The 18047-nt window shown below is 43.3% G+C and overlaps 2 protein-coding genes across 3 annotated transcripts; one reads left to right on the plus strand and one right to left on the minus strand.

The window, feature by feature from the left end:
* The first annotated feature begins 700 nt into the window (after positions 1–700).
* LOC132471847 (calcium and integrin-binding family member 2-like) lies at positions 701–9681 on the plus strand. Of its 2 annotated transcripts, none has more exons than XM_060071170.1 (6): positions 701–1043; positions 1611–1658; positions 5915–6026; positions 6810–6957; positions 7192–7387; positions 8775–9681. In XM_060071170.1, exons 1-6 carry the CDS (start codon positions 958–960, stop codon positions 8794–8796), a joined length of 612 nt encoding a protein of 203 aa, XP_059927153.1. In that variant the 5' UTR covers positions 701–957; the 3' UTR covers positions 8797–9681. The 2 variants fall into 2 exon arrangements, with proteins under 2 accessions (XP_059927153.1, XP_059927154.1); XM_060071171.1 differs by having other exon boundaries at positions 706–1043; positions 1611–1645.
* A 2215-nt stretch (positions 9682–11896) lies between these two features.
* LOC132471848 (lactoylglutathione lyase-like) lies at positions 11897–17671 on the minus strand. The gene is made up of 6 exons (XM_060071172.1): positions 17132–17671; positions 14557–14639; positions 13317–13457; positions 12761–12828; positions 12565–12654; positions 11897–12289 (listed from the first exon to the last, which is right to left on the minus strand). Exons 1-6 carry the CDS (start codon positions 17198–17200, stop codon positions 12198–12200), a joined length of 543 nt encoding a protein of 180 aa, XP_059927155.1. The 5' UTR covers positions 17201–17671; the 3' UTR covers positions 11897–12197.
* Between the last annotated feature and the right edge of the window lie 376 nt (positions 17672–18047).

The following is an 18047-nucleotide window of genomic DNA, read 5'->3' on the forward strand; positions in this document are numbered from 1 at the left end:
CGCGTTCAAAGTGAGCGCCAGTAGTGGCCATTATTGTAAAAACATTGATTGACTTAATGAGTATTTAGTTAGGTTCAGCGTAAAGTACTATGTAGTAGCTTACTCTTTACTAATGTATTATAAGCATTGTTGGCTAGTGTGACACTACAAGGCAGGCTATCCCCTTCCTGTACCTTTAATATTAATATTGTTGATTGATTTATATTCCTTGGTGGCAGATTTTCCACAAATAAAGGTGGTAGATAGTATATAAGTGGAGCCCAACCAGGCTGGGGTTTTAAGGCCAATCACATGCCCCAATTGTATGCATGATGTGTGCAACAGTATGTTCGTTGTAAATATAGCTGGAGTACTACAAGCAAAAAAGTAAAGGTACCGGTATGCGATTTGGAACGCACTCGCTATTCAACCCACCTGTCTGTGGGAGGGAGTGGTTTTTTCGCCATAGGTGCCGCCAAAGAGAACGAAATTGAGATTTGCCATTTCGAGTTGTAAATTGTAGGTTATTTCATTTATATTTATTTTTTATTTTCTTCACATAATTATGTTAATGCGATTTAGCATTCTTTTTTATTGTGTAAAGTATTGTATATTATAATTATGTCTAACATAGTTATATGTAATATAATTGTATTATTTAAATGGAGCGGCCTGCACTGTGGAGAGTTGCGGAGTTGCCGCCTGGTGGCTCTGTATCATCGACGATGACTGCAACATCCCCTGTAGTCTCCTAACGAGCAGCAAGGCGTAACTGGTACCCGCGCCACCTCTTTGGACGGATGCGTAAAAAAGGATGTTTTTCTTTGACGAAAGGGAGCGTCCAATATATAACAAGATTTATTCATTTTTCCGTTTGAAGAATCCGATATTTGACCAGTTATTTTCAGACGCCTTTATCAACGTGACATCATTTTCTGTGAGATAAAAGGATGCTAGTCTGAACGAATTTCCGATGTGATGCATTTCTGTGATGGAAAAATCACTCAACTAGAATGGGTAACAAGCAAACAACGTTTACCGATGAACAGTTCGAAGCCTATCAGGTGAGATCCTGTCGTTTGTTCCTTAGTGTTATTAGGCTCTACAGAGACGTTCATCTTCTAGGCGCTTCCCCGGGAATCATAAAAATATACATTGGCTTTAGAGTTTACCGTGAAACAAATAAATATCACTTATTAAAAGCATGGGGGCATGATTTCTTTAACAGTTTATCCCTCGTTGATTGTGTCGACTACTCGATCTTGTCTGATAAATATAGGCGTATAATATAACGTCATATAATATTAGCATTCTCTTCATTCAAGCAATCTAGAATGCCTTGTTTGTCTTTCCTGTTGCTGTTTATTGAGGAAAGCAAATCAACTTGAATATCATCTATATGTACACTGATCAGCTGGAATATCATTTATATGTTCCCTGATCAACTGGAATATCATCTATATGTACACTGATCAGCTGGAATATCATCTATATGTTCCCTGATCAACTGGAATATCATCTATATGTACACTGATCAGCTGGAATATCATCTATATCTGCACTGGCCTCCATTCTACTTCCTCTGGTGTATTTATCCTCCTAGTCTGACTGGACTGCTCTTGTATTTGCAGGACTGCACTTTCTTTCCCCGAAAAGAGATCCTACGGTGAGTTGGCATTGTATGTTTATGTACTATATAATAATAATAATAATAATAATAATAATAATAATAATAATAATAAAAAATATATGATTGTGATTATTATTATTAAACTTGCCCATCCCTGGAGCTAGTTTTGTATTGTTTCTTTATGTACGTATGTATGAATGTACGTATGTATTTTTGCAGTGCCACACACAGCAATGGTTGTCCTTGTGGCTCCAGGCATACCAGCTTACCCTAACTATCGGGTAAGGTAGGCATTCCGTTTCAGTGGTCGAAACACAAACGATATATGAACTATTAAACCGGCGACATGGAACTCTCAAACGTCAAACCCTGACATAGAAGAACTCTTCTTGTTGCTGTGGGTCCGACGCGCTTTGAAGTTGTTGAGTGACACCAGGCTCCTGGAAGAAGGGGACGGCCCTCTAAAGAGGATGGACAGGGTTACACCTTCCTCTGGAAGGGACACGTCAACCTTGTGGTGGGAAGCAGAGGAACACAAAGAGGCCATGCCTGCCCAACCATCACTAAGCTCAGCGTGTCCTCCTGCAATGATACCTTTGGCTCCCATATTTGAAACCCACTGTTGTCTCAGAAGGGGACGTTATCTTTGGACTACAATGGATTGCTGCAAGCAGCAATCGAGTGTGTGCGCGTATGTGTGCGTGCGTGTGTAAGGTTACATAAGAAATAATCATGCCCGCCCATTCGTGACTTTCCAATGAGTGTAGATGTGCCCTCCTGACCCCATAACGTCGGTGTCATCACCACTGTTCGCCCTCATGCTCTCTCCCTCGCTAACCTTCTCCATCTCCCGTCCGATCTCAGAATGAACACTGCACAGCGAGAAGAGAACAGGCTGCCCTCGGCCCTGCGTTGCCCCGCCGCCCTGCGTCCCCTCCTCCCCCTCCTGCTCCCATCATCCCCTGCCCTCCCCAGCAACCCCCTCTCCCCTCCTGCGCTACCCATATCTACCCCTGCTCACTATCCCCCGCACCCCAACAGAAAACCCCATCTTCCCTGCTTTCCTCTGCTCCCATTACCCGCTGTTTTCCCCAGCACACCCCCCCCCCCCTCCCCTCTCCCCTTCTCTATACTGCCCGAGGACCCCCTCTCCCCGGCCCCCCCCCTGCTCTCAGCAGCCCTTACACTCTCTCTTGCTCTACCTTCTCCTGGAGCATCTCGAAGGGCATGTATCGCTAGCCTCTGCCGTTATTTTCGCTGGTCTCAGTATTCTAAAGCCATTAAAACCCTGTAGGGTTGCCAGTGCACGTCCAATCACAATTATGGGATGAGCTCACCCCAGCTGCCAAGGGAATGCTGTACGGGTGCGGGATGTTGGACAGGTCTTTGTTTCAGCAGTCCGCAATTTGTTTAGTTTAAGTGTGCAGGACACTGGTTGTTCTTAATGCAAGACTGAATAAGATTTACACCTGCAGAAATGCTTCATTAATGAATGATGTTCGGCTGGTATTCTGTTGGCCCAAGACTTCGTCATATTCTATTCATTAAGAAGCCTTTTCACTCCTTTTCAATTGCCATTCTGGATCCGAGCTTCATGTTCTATAATCAAATCATCAACCCAGTGTAAGCAGTTTTTAGTCTCTTTTTACTTCGCTGCCTTTTGCATGCGGGTAATTATATGATGCTCCCATGTAAGCCGCTCCACCTTTAGAGGGAGATATATCACTGCCAGCCAGATGTGTGTCTCTGGGCTTCAATAGGACCGATGGCTTAGAGCGTCCATCAGCCTATCAGGTTGTAAGCTTGCTTGATTAGCTAATTGCACTCTCACCTGGTGGCATGTCATGGGACCTTTATGCAGGGAAATACGGGTTATTTTCCAGTAGCGCCTGCATCGGCGTACAAAAACTATGCATCCATTATTTCTCCCAGAACAGCATCGGTCTGTATCTCATCAGACATCCTCGAGTTTGAGGGCTGAAACCAAATCTGCCACTTTGGTCCACTGGACCAAAGTACTGGTCTAATCATCTCATTGAGGTAAACTGGTAATGAAGACTGTAGAGATATGGGACCATATCTTAGCATAGGTCGTGGAACGTAGCGGTAGAGCGGGTTGACTGGTAACCGGAAGAGTGCTAGGTCGATCCCCGGCTCCTTCTAGCTGAATGAAGAGGTGTCCCTGAGCAAGAAACCTTACCCTGACTGCATCCTGACGAGCCGGTTGTTGTCGCCCTGCTTGGTTGACTCCGCCATCGGTGTGTGAATGTGTGAATGAATGGTTGGAAGTCGTTTTGGATTACAGCGTAAGCAAAATCCCCTAAATGTAAATGTAGCGGACAGAGCAGGTAGCGGACAATGGAGGCTGGATGGTAACTGGCAGGATTCTTGCTCTGGGTGCACGATGGGCAGGGGGAGAAGAGAATGAGCTGACGTCTGAGGACAGATTCATCAACCTAAAGTGGTGGTCAGAGGGCTTTGAAACGTGAGCTGTGCTGAAGCGTTGCTTTTTCTCCTCAAATGCAAACTCTGCCTCACCGAATGATTTCCTGGTGAGTGCCTTTATGGGGGCCGCAATGAAGCGCGTGCCTCTGAGGAGGCAGCGGTAAAAGCTGGTGCATCCCATGAAAGGATTTAATGGAAAAGGCATTTGGTTAAAGGTCAGCGGAGTGAGTGTGAGTGTGTGTAATTGGGTATTGCAGGTACGACATTAGCTATATCTCAACGCCAAACGGTGTGCAATTGAACAGTGTTAAATAAACGTTTGATATATCCTGTAGAGAAAGAATGTTTAAGACCCTCGTTTGGACTGCTTTACATCACCCTTATTACACCATGTTGATCTCGCCAGTGTCCATTCGCCTTTTTCCTGCCGATCAGCATGGCCTCGAGCAAGTTGAAAGCGTCTTACAAAATAAAAAAAACGGTTAAATAAGCTCTCCAGGAGGGAGTTTAAATAGTGCGTTCTCAAATGGTACATAACTGTTCTCTTTAAAGCATTTGAGTGGACTTGGGCACCTAGGAGTCTGTGTGGCAGCCTGAGAACGTTAACCTGAGTGCATTGATGGCCCAATGGAACACAACCATGCAGCGTCACCCAGCCCCAGAGCCTATTCAGTCTGGAGACGGGCCCGCTGAGGCCGCCTTAACCAGCCCTCAACACCGCACACTCCACAATGATGAGTAAGGAACACTGCAGTCTGCCGCAAAGAAATGCAATAAATGCTGGCATCCAAGGAGAGTGGAGAAATCTATGGAGCAACCAAAACAGGTTTAACCGATTTAAAGATGAATAGAAATCTGCAGGGATGGCTTTTCTCAGAGGACCATATGTTTTTGGTTGACCTCCAATCAAATTGAACAAGGGCAAAGAGAGCCAGAGGGTTACTCAGTTATTCAAATCTGATTGGCTGGTGTTTAAGTTAAGGCCATGCCCATATTTGAAAATGGATTGCCTCGCAGCCAAGGCCAGAATGATATTCATTGCCAAATGCATGAATGAATGAATGAATGAGTGCCTGAATAGTCTCACAGGGCTAGCTTAACATCACTTTCATGAACTGCAACAAACCCGTAACAAAAAGTGTAAATGGCTGAAATCTATGTTCTTTTTACGTCCAACACCCAATATAGCTCCGCCCACTTTGCAACAATATATTGGTTGGGCAGCAACATTACAACCACACACCCCCCTCCACCTGCTAGACAAAGCTGCAGCTGAGCCAGACTAGATTTTATGGCACTATGATGAGAAATAATGGAGGCAGGGCTGGGCTGAGTGCCAGGACGATAAGGCTAATTTGCAGTGAGTCTGAGTTGCACACCCACAGGTAGAATGTCGTCCTCCTCGGTAGGAGAGTTCCCGGAGACGAGGCTACAGTTGCTTTACCCCTCCAGACACCTGCCGTGGACGAAGGGATAGATTTTACCTTTGTGGTACTTATTTGTTTAGTTTTCATTCACATTCGATTTTTCGTCACTTTTTGGTCATTCAATTACTTTAGGTTATTTTGGCATAGACCTTTTCTTGTATTAACCAGATTCAGATAAGTTGTTCAATTCCAAATTCATCATCACATTGTGCAAAAGGGGAGCACACTGGGTAAGCATTTACTTTCCCCTGGCCGCTTCCATTGACCATTGAGTAACAGTAGCCCAGCTCCTGTTCATATGAGGGAAATACAGAGGGTATTTGGAAAAAGAAAACATGCCTGAAGACAGGCTGAAAACAATGTAAATATCCCCTGGCGTATCCCTTTAATATGTGTGTGTCTGTGTGTTTGTGCGTGTATGTGTGTGTTGCAGGTTACATGGTCGATACCGTGAGCTGGCTCCACATTTAGTGCCCTTGGATTATACCAACAACCCGGACATCAAGCTGCCCCTCTCGCTTCTCGTCAGCATGCCTGAGCTGAAGGTACTGCTGGGAGATTGGGCCTTAGATAGGAGATCACCTCCCACCCCATCTTCAAGTCAAGAAAAATGTTGTGTGATCGCAGTGCAAAGAGAGATTCTTTCTCTACATTCAATCTGGATTGATGAGAAATATGTGTTTGTCTCGACAGAATTTCTTGCTGAATCATTGTTATTCTGGTGCTTAGCTCAAAGTTCTGCTAGTCAAAGACATTGCATTTCTTTTATCAAACAGGATTCGTTGCATTATCCAAAGCAAAGATGACTGGTACTCGGTCACTATGTCAACATCAGTTGCGGTACACAAACCTGTGTGTGTGTGCATATCAAGTAGGGATCTCTGCCTACGTCTAAACAGGCTTAGACAGTTGTGATTAGGATGTGCCATTTGTATAAACAACAGATTCTTTTTTTTTAACCTAGATCAAATCTAAATTACAAAAAACAATGGAGAATATAGTTATTTTGTCTCATATAAACAGGGCCAGTCTTGCCAATGAAACACAGGGACCTTTATGATATCTCCAAGAGTGACAGAGTGAGCCAAGGCTCATAAGCTTCTTCGAGATGACACTTAATAGTGGTTTCTTGTTCAATGATTAGTGCTTGCATAATAATGTGTATTTGTGCTTGTGTGCATGATTTAGAAAGACTGACAGAATGCGTTTATGTGCACTCATTTTTTTAGATAATGTATACTCTAACCTTAGTATTAACAACATTGTCATATTTATCTTGTTTTGTACTGTTTCAGACATATTGTTCCATTTTGCTCTGTCACTGGTAGGAAAATCCCTTCAGAGACCGGATAGTGCAGACTTTCTCTGAGGACGGCCAGGGGGATCTGAGCTTCAACGACTTTGTCGACATGTTCTCGGCACTGTGTGAGTCGTCCTCGAGGGAACTCAAGACGAGATACGCCTTCAAGATATATGGTAATCAAAGTGGTTGTGCCTGTGTGTGTTCAGTGATGCAACACTTTAACAGGGAATGATGCATCACCTCAACTTGTGTAAAATGTCATCTCCAATTAGATTATGACCTTATAAAAAACAAATGCCATTACAGCTGAACATAATTGACGTTATTGGGTTCAGTGGGTTTCGGCAGAAACGTTTTGTGCAGAAGCCAAGGGTGTGGCTGATGGGTTTCTACTTGTTGTGGCCCAGATTTCAACAGGGACAACTTCATCTGTAAGGAGGACCTGGAGAAGACCATTAACAAGCTGACCAAAGGGGAGCTGACCCCGGAGGAGGTCACCCTGGTCTGTGACAAGGCCATCGAGGAGGCGGACCTTGACGGGGACAGCAAGCTCTCCTTTGCTGACTTTGAGAACATGATCTCCAAAGCTCCTGATTTCCTGAGGTACAGAGAGAGGGCTTATCGGGCTGATGAGAGATGGGAAGAGCAATGCAAATATATGGTTACAGATAGATTCAATTAATTGAATGTAGAATAGTATATGTGTGTGTGTATAGTGTGAATAAGTAAAGCCATAACTTTAGATACTAGCCTTTATGTTTGTGCGTGCATATACACACACATTAATATCAGACACACAAACACGCATGCATGCACGCAAGCGCACACACACACACACACACACACACACACACACACACACACACACACACACACACACACACACACACACACACACACACACACACACACACACACACACACACACACACACACACACAGGCCACAGAAACCAATAAAATGCTTGCAGGATCAAAGTGTTTTTTACTGCCAGGACAGCACACTGTAGAGGGTTTCATTACTCTGCCTAAACCATGAACAAACAATCCTGCAGTAAAAGTTAATGTCGCTCTATTTCTGAGACGCTTGATTTGGCCCCCCGTTTGATGTAACCATAAATCCATCCATCACTCGGGAAAAATCATTCCGGACTCTCCAGCAATACTTCGACCTCTTCTCCCGGCTGAGGTCAGAGAAGAGATACTGTTTTGGTGAGGCGAATACAGAGAGGCTCAGGAAATACACCGTACGGTTCCTAAATGAGCCGCACACCCCAGACCCCAGCATGCTCTCAACAGGCTCCCGTCACGAACACTGCCTCTATGTTGAATACTGCACCGTCACCTTAACCATGTCCTGCTACATACGGCACTGCACATTCAATACTGCTTTTTGGACTGTATCATCTGCATACGTTTAACTTAATATACCCAGATGTGATTAAATTTGTATTTTATTTTGCTCTATTTTCAATTTATTTATATACATGCCAGGGCTTTTATACTATATATATTAGTATTATATAATTGTGTATTTTATCCTGGTTTGTCCAAGCACAGTCAAAGGAGCAGGCTACGCGAGCATTTCACTGCTAGGTGTACATGTATGACTTTGTATTTGACAAATATAACTTTAACCTTAGCTTAGCGGCCCTGGAGACTGGCTGAAACCGGTTCAGAACCAGGGACGTTAATCACTGATAGTGTAACTATATCGAGGGTCTGTAATAAATAGTGTTGCCATGATTTTATTAAATGAGCTCTGATAGGTAGCCAGCAAATATTATCGATGTTCTGGCTGTAAATTGGCCTACAGCTAGGCTGAGGGGATCGAACCTAAAAACAATAATCTGGGAGTTGAACACTCTAAAAACTCCAATATATATTCCCTGGTATGTTCTGCCCTGTCAGACTCTGGTTACGTAACATGGTCAACATAGGATTCATGTTGTCTGTAGCAGTAATTAATCTTGTCTGTCTTTTTGCTCCAGCACATTCCATGTACGAATCTGAGGGGCGGTCTCATGGAACCGTGGAGTCTTGTTGAAGTCTGGCTCAGATCCCTGGGCTGGTGTGCGTCCTTATGGCCTCGGAATCAGTGATTTCAGAGAGAGAGATGCTTCGATGGGGCCTCGGTCTCAACCACACGCCTGTGCCCGGCCTTCCCAGTGCCGAGCCCAGCCATGGGCCTTCAGTGGACATCAGGAGGAGGAGCTGGATAGCAGGGGACCGGAGTGTCCTGTAGCTGTTGGATACAGAGCTAGCTAGGTCTACCTGTACGCCTTCTCTTTCTTCAAGAAGCACAGGCGTTTCTTGCCAATCTACGCTGTACTTAAAGGGATGACCATGACTTTTTATCTTTAAAAGGAGATATTCACTACTTGCATGGTTCTTCTCTTTATTATTAACCAAGCAAACCATGCTACTTCATTGTGGGATCATTTTGTTATAAGAGAGGATTTCTTCTCTGCACCATAGCAGATAGCTTTTTTGTTTTGTGTATCAACATTCAAAATGTAAATGTTCTGCTCCTTTGATGCACTGCTTGGAGGAGGAGTTACCAGGTGGACGTGACAAAGAGGAACCACAAACAGGGCTTATGTGACTCATGTGCTTTTCTATATTCAAAAAGCACACTTTAGTACTAAGGGCAAAACCGTCAAGCTATGCAATCGTTCATTATGAAGTGCATGGATGCATTGTAAATTGCTTCTAGATGTTATCGTTATTCCCCATTTTGTGAAATGTACCAATGCACAATGACAATCATACTTAACTGGTGTTCAGTTGATGGAAGGGCTCTGTTGTCTGCTGTAAAATCGTATATGCTTTGAACATTTGTTCATTTTCTGTATGATAGGGCTATAGGCTAGATTTGAAATAAACAATTTATCTGTGTTTTTGCTCCATGCTTTACTCATTATTTTTCCTAACCTATTGAAATGATTGCATCTCGCAGCATTGACGTGCAACATGAACACTCTACCTTCACATTTTAAGAATGGCAACAATACCCCTATTAGCAAAGTGTAATCATCAGCTTGGTAGTTTATCTCAAGCCCTGTTAAATATTTCTAAAGCAGAGCTAGGATTCTTCTTGGCACCCTCTAAATTACAAATGCTCCTACTGTATATAGTTCAGGATGATGTGTTTTGTGAAGTTCCTCAATGACCATGCATATTGGACTCACCCTTTCATTTGACCTCAGCTCTGGATAGATGACAAAGACATGACGCCCACATCCTCTGTGGGCATCATGTGTAGAAACACTCAATAGACCGTAAGCCTTTAGTTTAATTTATTTGCAAACCAGTTCCACCCGTGTTATTAAAGTGATCCATCAGGTTCTGGTTTGAAGGCATGATTGATGGGAATTGTTTCACAGCACAGAGCCAGCTCTTCCGGCTTCGGTTGGTCATTGAGATTCTCCCCTCTGCCTTTCCTCTGTCTCCTCTTGTTTCCTTTATGAGCACCAGAGCCAGCGTGCGCCTGCTTCCCACAGACACCCCGTCCCCTGGTTTAGCATCTGCCAGCCTTTGCCAAGCGTATCTTCCAGCATGCTGTCCCCCATACAGCTGCAGCCATAACATGAGTGGTCCATTTCTATCATTCTCATTGGGAGACATCTCTGTCAATAAATGACAATAAATTAGAACGGTAGAGAAGTATGGTAGTACATATTAATGAGAGGATTGAGCTATTCATTTCTAGTCTACTTTTCCCTCATCTCTAGTTGTTCTTTTTCTTGGATCGAGAAGATGAACTGTGGACGAAAGCACTCTCCCCTCCTTGCCAGACCACTGTCACTCATTCTCCACTGTTCTTGAGGAGTTACTCTGGAGGCAATTGAGGGGGTTGGGATTAGCATTGGATGGCTGTTCTTTCTGGTACATTTCAATAGATCCTCCACAGACAACCTGTCATCTCATCCCACCTGTTCAACGAGAGGGCGTTAGCCGGAGTGGGCCGTTTTTGATTTGCTTCCCTGTGATATGGTTGCACCTTTTAGGAGTGAATAGCCTCGAGGATATTTAACCTTTTAAAGGAATAGGACTGCCCTTGTCATGTGTTTTTAAAATGTCCCAATTCAGATTTGAATCTTCCTCAATACAATCTTGTGTGTACTATCCAAGATATTATTTTTTATTTTTGGTCGCTTAAGATCTCACCTTTTGCCGGTCAGAATGTTATTGAAGCGATGTGTTAAAAATATACAGATGATTGATTGCAGTAACGTCATTACGGCAGATACATAGAAGCATCCACACAACAGCCTCAAATAGATGCCAGCTCAATTTGTTAGAGGTTCCAGTCACCATCAAACAGATCGATAACATAACTGTGTTGGGATTCTCACCTGAGACCCATCCCTTACAAACACATCGATGGAACCTCCTTGGGGATGCTGTTAGCCTACATGCAAAGACAATAATGGTCACTTTGTACATCACTAATGGAAATATTGTTATTGTTGAGCTATACCTTAGCCATCTTTAAGGGACATGTCCACATTCTGGTATTGTGTTTCCATTGTACTGATTCCCGTAAAGCCTGTAGAATTAGGGGTATAGGGAGGGGAAGTGAAACAGCGCTTTCTGCTGGCTGCGATCCAATTTCGGGGGGGGGAAATGCATCGATTTTCCCCACAGGGCTTGTACATCACAATGCATCATTGGATTTTTTTTGTTGGCGAAACTACACCATATTGAGTAATAAAGAGACTAGTACTGTAAATCAGAAATCAAAGAAAATATACCGTAACTGTTCTAGGGTAATGAACATTCGTTTAGCCAAATCTAGATTTAGAAACATTTTGTAAGACAGAATAACAATTACATGTAATATATATATTAATCAACTTTGACGGAAAATTTGTTATACTGTTCATACTCTCATTATCTCTTCTGGAGCAATATAAACATCGCCTAGTCAATGTCATTTTGTCATTTTGTTGCTACACTGGTCAATGAAACTCACAGTAGGTATGCCATGTGAGTGAAACTTAAAGAAATGGCTAGGCGCCAAATCTATATATTTTTATCAGTTTATCAGCTTTTCAGCTGCCCCAAAATTCAATCAGAAACCAAATTGTACTAAAATGACAGCAAGCACTTGTTTGGAAACAGCAACGTTTATTGCACAGTAGCAACCGCATCACAAGATCAATACTATATTTCAATCCAAAAAGAAAATGTTGAAGACTTTGAACACTTCATTTCAATGGAAAGTCAGATCTGATTTTCCCATTTTATGAAATGTGGTGTTAAATCAAACGGCATCAAACTGCACACCTTGGTTCACAGTCTTGTTTGTGTGTCTGTAAGTAATGTTAGCTGCTCACTGGAAGCGCCAGCAGCAGACTGGCTGTGTGACTCTGTACCACGGCGGAGGGGGGGGGAGCACTGGCTGGTTTCTAGGAGGTGATGGACACCATGTTGTTGGGACTCAGGATTTCAATCCAGTAACCATCAGGGTCTTGGATAAACGCCAAGCCTTTCATTTTACCTGAGACACAAACGCACACAAAGTGACCTCATATCCTCAGTTCAAGACCCAAGTCATGTAACAGTTCTTTTTTTTTTTTTTACCATAACTAACTTGCAATTGTAAGAATGTCCTTGTAACATTAGCCAGAAGCTTTGAATTGGTTTTGAAAGCAACAGTTCACCTATCTCAACAGGAACTTTGCAGCCCAGAATTAGCTCTTTTCAACTTTCTGATTATTGATGCTGTGAATCTTATTTTAAAAATTCAATTTTTGGAATTCCATCTAGGCTTACCATCATCTGGTTTCTTGACGAATGTGACCCCCTGCTCTTCAAACACTTTGCAGGCAGCAAAGACATCAGGTACAGCAATACCGATATGACCTGTCCAGTAGAGTAACGGCGTAAGATAAAATGGGACTGGTTATATGTTGAAAGGGTTTTAGATATTAAAAACACACACATAGACAAACTAATGAAGCAAACTCACCGAAGCCACGAGGATCCGAGTTACCGTTGTGATAAGACTGGTTCTCGTCACTCTCAGAACCCCAGTTACTGGAGGGTAGAAGAGCCCAGGTGCAGGAGAGAGGGGCGCAGACCAGAGAGGAGACAACTGGTCAAATCCTGGTCTTTATCCAACCATTCAATAATTGGGTTGGTAATTGAAACGATTCATGAAATAGTGGATGAAGAGTCGTAACCCCCTCACACTGTGTATTGCTTTGGGAGTCTTGAAAAGTGAGATTATTTGAATTGTCAGTATAACAGTGTTCCGTTAACATAATGGGGGGGGGGGGGGGGGTCTCATTCTGTTTCTACTTTGATTTAATATAATTGATAAAGTGTGGATTTTCATTCATAAAGAGTATTTTTTGCGAGCTTGGACACCAAAATATACAACTTGGATTTCTTCCTAAAAGGTAGGGCAAAAAGGATGTCCCCTTTTTCAGAATGGTTGGCCAGTTAGGACAACTACACATGAGACAACTACGGGCCCCGTTTCATGTGAGGAAGCCGGTTAGTGAGTCAACGGTTGCTCTTACTGCGTCAGCTCGATGGTGGCTCTCCTGGAGAAGGTCCAGGCAGTCTTCTCCTTCACCTCGGAGGGAATCTCCTTCTTGTCCTCATAGCCCAAGAAGAAGAGTGAGAAGCGCATGGCGGGGAAGTCGAATTTCTGCAGTAGCCTGGTGGATACGGAGACATACAAATATGTTCAACTATTAACCATGTGTTTGTGTACATGCTCTACATTCTGTTTAGCTGTCCGTCTTGGGGACTTGCTGGAGACACTAGGCATCAGACATTAATTACAATAACAATGGGGCCTTATAAAGTACTGAAAACAGAAAATCAGCAGAATAAGAATTTTGACTCTACAGGGTTGGAATATATAATCCCATATAAAGTAGGCTTTATATAGGAATATATATTCCTACTATAAAGGAATTGAAAACAAGAAGCAAAAAACTAAGTCATTTTATACATTTGTTTTCTTTCAGAAAGAAAGATTATTAACATTACATCCCCAATGATGAATTCAGTTCAACTTAATCACAATAACTCAATGAGAGAGGATTTATTTCAGAATCCTAATAGGCAAAATATGCAAACATTAAAAATAAATCTGCCTTTTTGTTATATTGAAAAAATAAATTATCTGATAATAATTATAATACTTAATTAAATGTAATACAGCTACAGGCTTCATGGTGTTTTTTGTACTAGGTTGGTTAAAGCAGAGCTCTTTAACTAAACTAATACATTTGTTCTAATGTATTTGATCTCTCCAACCTGTTTTAAACAATAGGTACAGAACATGGAGTTATGAAATAAAACTCTTAGAAATGCCTGAATCACCAACTCAATGAGCTCAGAATATAATGGGCCATAAATAAAGCGGAAATGGCAGCGTAACCGGCAAACACAACCAACAAACGCAGTCACCACAACATGTCCCACAGGAACACACCGAGACACCCACTAAAGAATATGTTTATGCACCCATAGACCAACATTAGTACCCTTTATAACTTACTGCGCCACTGTATTTTGCTCTGTATTAAAGTAAATGTAGTCTCATGACATTAGTTTGGTCAAATTACTTCCATTAAGCGAAGTGATCTGAATGAAACTGTAAACACGAGGGTCAAAACACTGTGTTTCGGGGCTTTAGGGGCGTTTATCAGGACGTAGTCGAGGAATCACTCAAAGACTTCCCGGCAGGATACACTGATGCATCCTCTGTCCTCGAGCAATTGTGCGAGACATTCCAGTCAGACTTACGTCATTCCCATGATTCTGGTGTAGAAGTCCAACGATTTGACCGGATCTTTCACCCGTAGCATGGTCTGCTGCATCATGAAGTCCTGAAACAGCAGAGACACCCATCAGTGGTCATGCATCAGAACTAAGTGAATGCATCAGTGGTCATGTATTACCCTACATGCCCACTACCTCCGTCAGTCAACGGACGTGGGAAGGCGTGGCTGACTGATGGGGGAGTAGTCTTTGCAGAGGCATCCGTCAGCCAATCAAATCGCTTCGCCGGGTTCTTCCCGCTACTTCGTGCTTGTTGCGATGCAAGATGACCCGTTTTCCCGCTTTCCAGTATCGTCAGAGCCCGAGTCGCGTCACAGTGCTTAAATTTACATACGCGATCTGATTGGATGACGGATCCGTCGCTGCCGAAAAAGTTGAACATTTTTCAACTTCTTGACGGAGCCGAAGGCTCCAACGGAACGGACGGATCCACAATGCATTTCTCGTTCGTCCCCATTCAAAGTCAATGGGGATCAGTCAACGGACGGAGGTAGTGGGCACGGGGCGTTAGAGGCCCGGCTGACTCAGTGGTCATACATTAGAGGCCCTGGCTGCCTCAGTGGTCATACATTAGAGGCCCTGGCTGCCTCAGTGGTCTACATTAGAGGCCCTGGCTGCCTCAGTGGTCATACATTAGAGGCCCTGGCTGCCTCAGTGGTCATACATTAGAGGCCCTGGCTGCCTCAGTGGTCATACATTAGAGGCCACGCCTCAGTGGTCATGCATTAGAGGCCACGCCTGTAAATCACTTATTAAGGCCCAATCCCATTTCTATCTTTTCCTTCCCCTTACCCCTCCCGCTTCTTTTGAAGGGGTACCTTACCCCTTCAAAAGAAGGGGGAGGGGTAAGGGGAAGGGGTAAGGGGTAGAAATGGGATTGGGCCTTAACCAGCTGTCGCCGGAGATCATAAAAGGTATCTTGAAAATTGTCTATATTACTTTGCATTGGGTGAACACCATCAGCATACCCTGGTCGATAATACAGGAAATACAACCGTTCACCTCACTGGGTGATTGCTAGACAGGGATCATGGCAAGTCGGTGCTACTTCTTCTGAAAAGACAGTTATTTAATTTTCACTCTCATGTACAGTAAATGCAGAGATTGGCCAATAGGTCATTAACGTTTGAAGGGAGGTTGGTATTGTGGTGATGTCCTTTCCTTCTTGCTGCCCTCTGCACCAGCAGGTGCAAGGGGAATGAGTGAGTCCTTTCCAGCTCACTGCTTGTGTAAGCGTCGGCGGTTGGGCAAAAGTGTGTCTGGACCAGTCAAGAAACGGGTCAATTTATTGATGCATGGACGCAAATTAATCCAGGAAAGACCATGCCCATAATGATACACATGCTATTCTCAAAACATCCTTTCCAGTTGCAGCCTTTCCTACACATATCTGAGCCAGATTTTAATGCACTTGAATATCTCCCTGTATACAGGGAGATATTCAAAGGCTATGATATTTTTTTTGCAGCTTTCAGGTCATCACCCTGGCCCCTGTCCCATCTTGCTACATCGCATCCCAGCCAGCAGAACCCTAGGTCCCCTCTCCTCTTAACCTCCACATTCCAATCATCCAGACCTCCTCTCCTCAGCCTGTAACCCCGTAATAAAGATGGTGAATATTGTACTGTGTATAATAGCTGTTCTGACTATTAGAGTAGTCAACAGAGCAGCAAGCACAGAGCAGTTCAATTCTAGTAAGCCTTCAGTGTTAAACTCTCACGTTTGGTTTTACTGGTTTTATATCATAAACCTTTTTCCCTTATTATATCACAAACACATGCTAGGGTAAACCCGTTTCTCTCTCCCCTCAGTAAGGACATGATATAAGAATGCACTCTGTGAGACAAGGTCGTCATTCATTAATATGGATATTTATGGTAGTAACCTTTAAGCCCAACTAACTTCTAACTATAGGACATAACCAATATCCATATTCGAGGGGATTTGAAGTAGAAAAAGAGAAAGAATTAAGCAAGTATGTGTCCATAGGATGTTTTGAATCTTGCTTCAATGAGTTAATGCTTGACGTTAACGTAGGGCTCATGCCCCCGGTGTGAATGCAGGTATGTCGCAGGCATTCATAATCGATTATCGAGTCATCATGACTTGATCCTTAAGACGTTCCAGCAAAGTAACTGCGAGATAAGAGCTCGAATGACCTCGCCAGGAATACTTTTTGGCCCATTGCGATAACACGATAATAAAGGTAAGTTGTGTAAACAACGGAAAAAGTAGGAGGCCTAACACTGTTGGCTTCACCTGCAATTCGAATCAGCATAGCCGACCATTGGCCTGCCAACCAATACAGATATGCGCACAGTCAACCTTTAAAACTTTAACATGTTAAGTTGAATGAAACAGTTCGTTTGTCAGGTGCTTTCAAACGCAACCGGGCTATATATACACACACGACTGGAACTGTCAGCCATCGTTTGTATGGGGAGGAAGCCAAACGTGCAGTTTTTGGTAGTGTTTGAAGGAAGACGAATACAAATTTGAAGTTATTTTCAGAAACTTGAAACAAGACCAACCGCCCTACCTTCGTGATAGGATTTCCATCTTTGCAAGCTGCTACCACGGCCTCTTCCGAGAGTCCTTGGTCACTCATTCTTTCCGATATAGACAACGTAATGTCGAGGCGAGGGAGCTCGGCTAGGCGGGGTGTAGGAATGACAGAAGGCGGTACGTCGGCTCTCAAACCAGAAAGTATCGCGAAGCCAGATCACCGATCATGCTCTCGTCTGTGGTTGGGCGCACTCGAACGCATGATGGTGCTTTTGTGATTACCCCATATGGGCTGGCCGCGGTTAAGGCACAGGTGGGAGTTTGCATTCAGATGTCCACTTGATTAATTTCACAAATCTGATTTCGGATTAATATCTAAAGTTTTTATCAAACAAGCTAATATCCGGGTTAACGGAACGTTTCACTTTCTTCATATTTATTTCGAACCAGGTTGCTAACCTTGCAGGCGAGGATCTGTACTCAAGTAATTTGAGAAAACTAACTTTGCCAGCAAAAGTGTCCGTAGAGGTTTTGAAATAGACAACGTGTTGGCTGGCCAGTGGCCACTGGAAAGTCGGTCTATACATCCTTCTGAAAGCTTAACCCCCTTACGCAAATTAGTCATCACCAGGTAACGTGGCGTAACTCCGCCCTTTGCAGGTGATGCTTTCTGGCCCAGTAGCCTGGCACCGCCCACCTACCTACTTCCGCTCAATTTTCATTTCACTACAAGTGAAATGAAGTTCGATGCACTAGCTACTACGATGTGTAGCAATAACATACGACTGTGGCTCTACTTACGATTATTTCGTTAATAATGCACTTTTCATTGGAGAAACGTGTTTCCAGTTGTCAACGTTGCTATTCAAAAAGTATGATATTTACCAATTTCTACGTAATTACCTGTAAACTACAGATAATGATCTCTCAGTATTGTAACTTTATTTAAA

Source organism: Gadus macrocephalus, chromosome 14 (assembly GCF_031168955.1).
Source record: "Gadus macrocephalus chromosome 14, ASM3116895v1".
Lineage (NCBI taxonomy): Eukaryota > Metazoa > Chordata > Actinopteri > Gadiformes > Gadidae > Gadus > Gadus macrocephalus.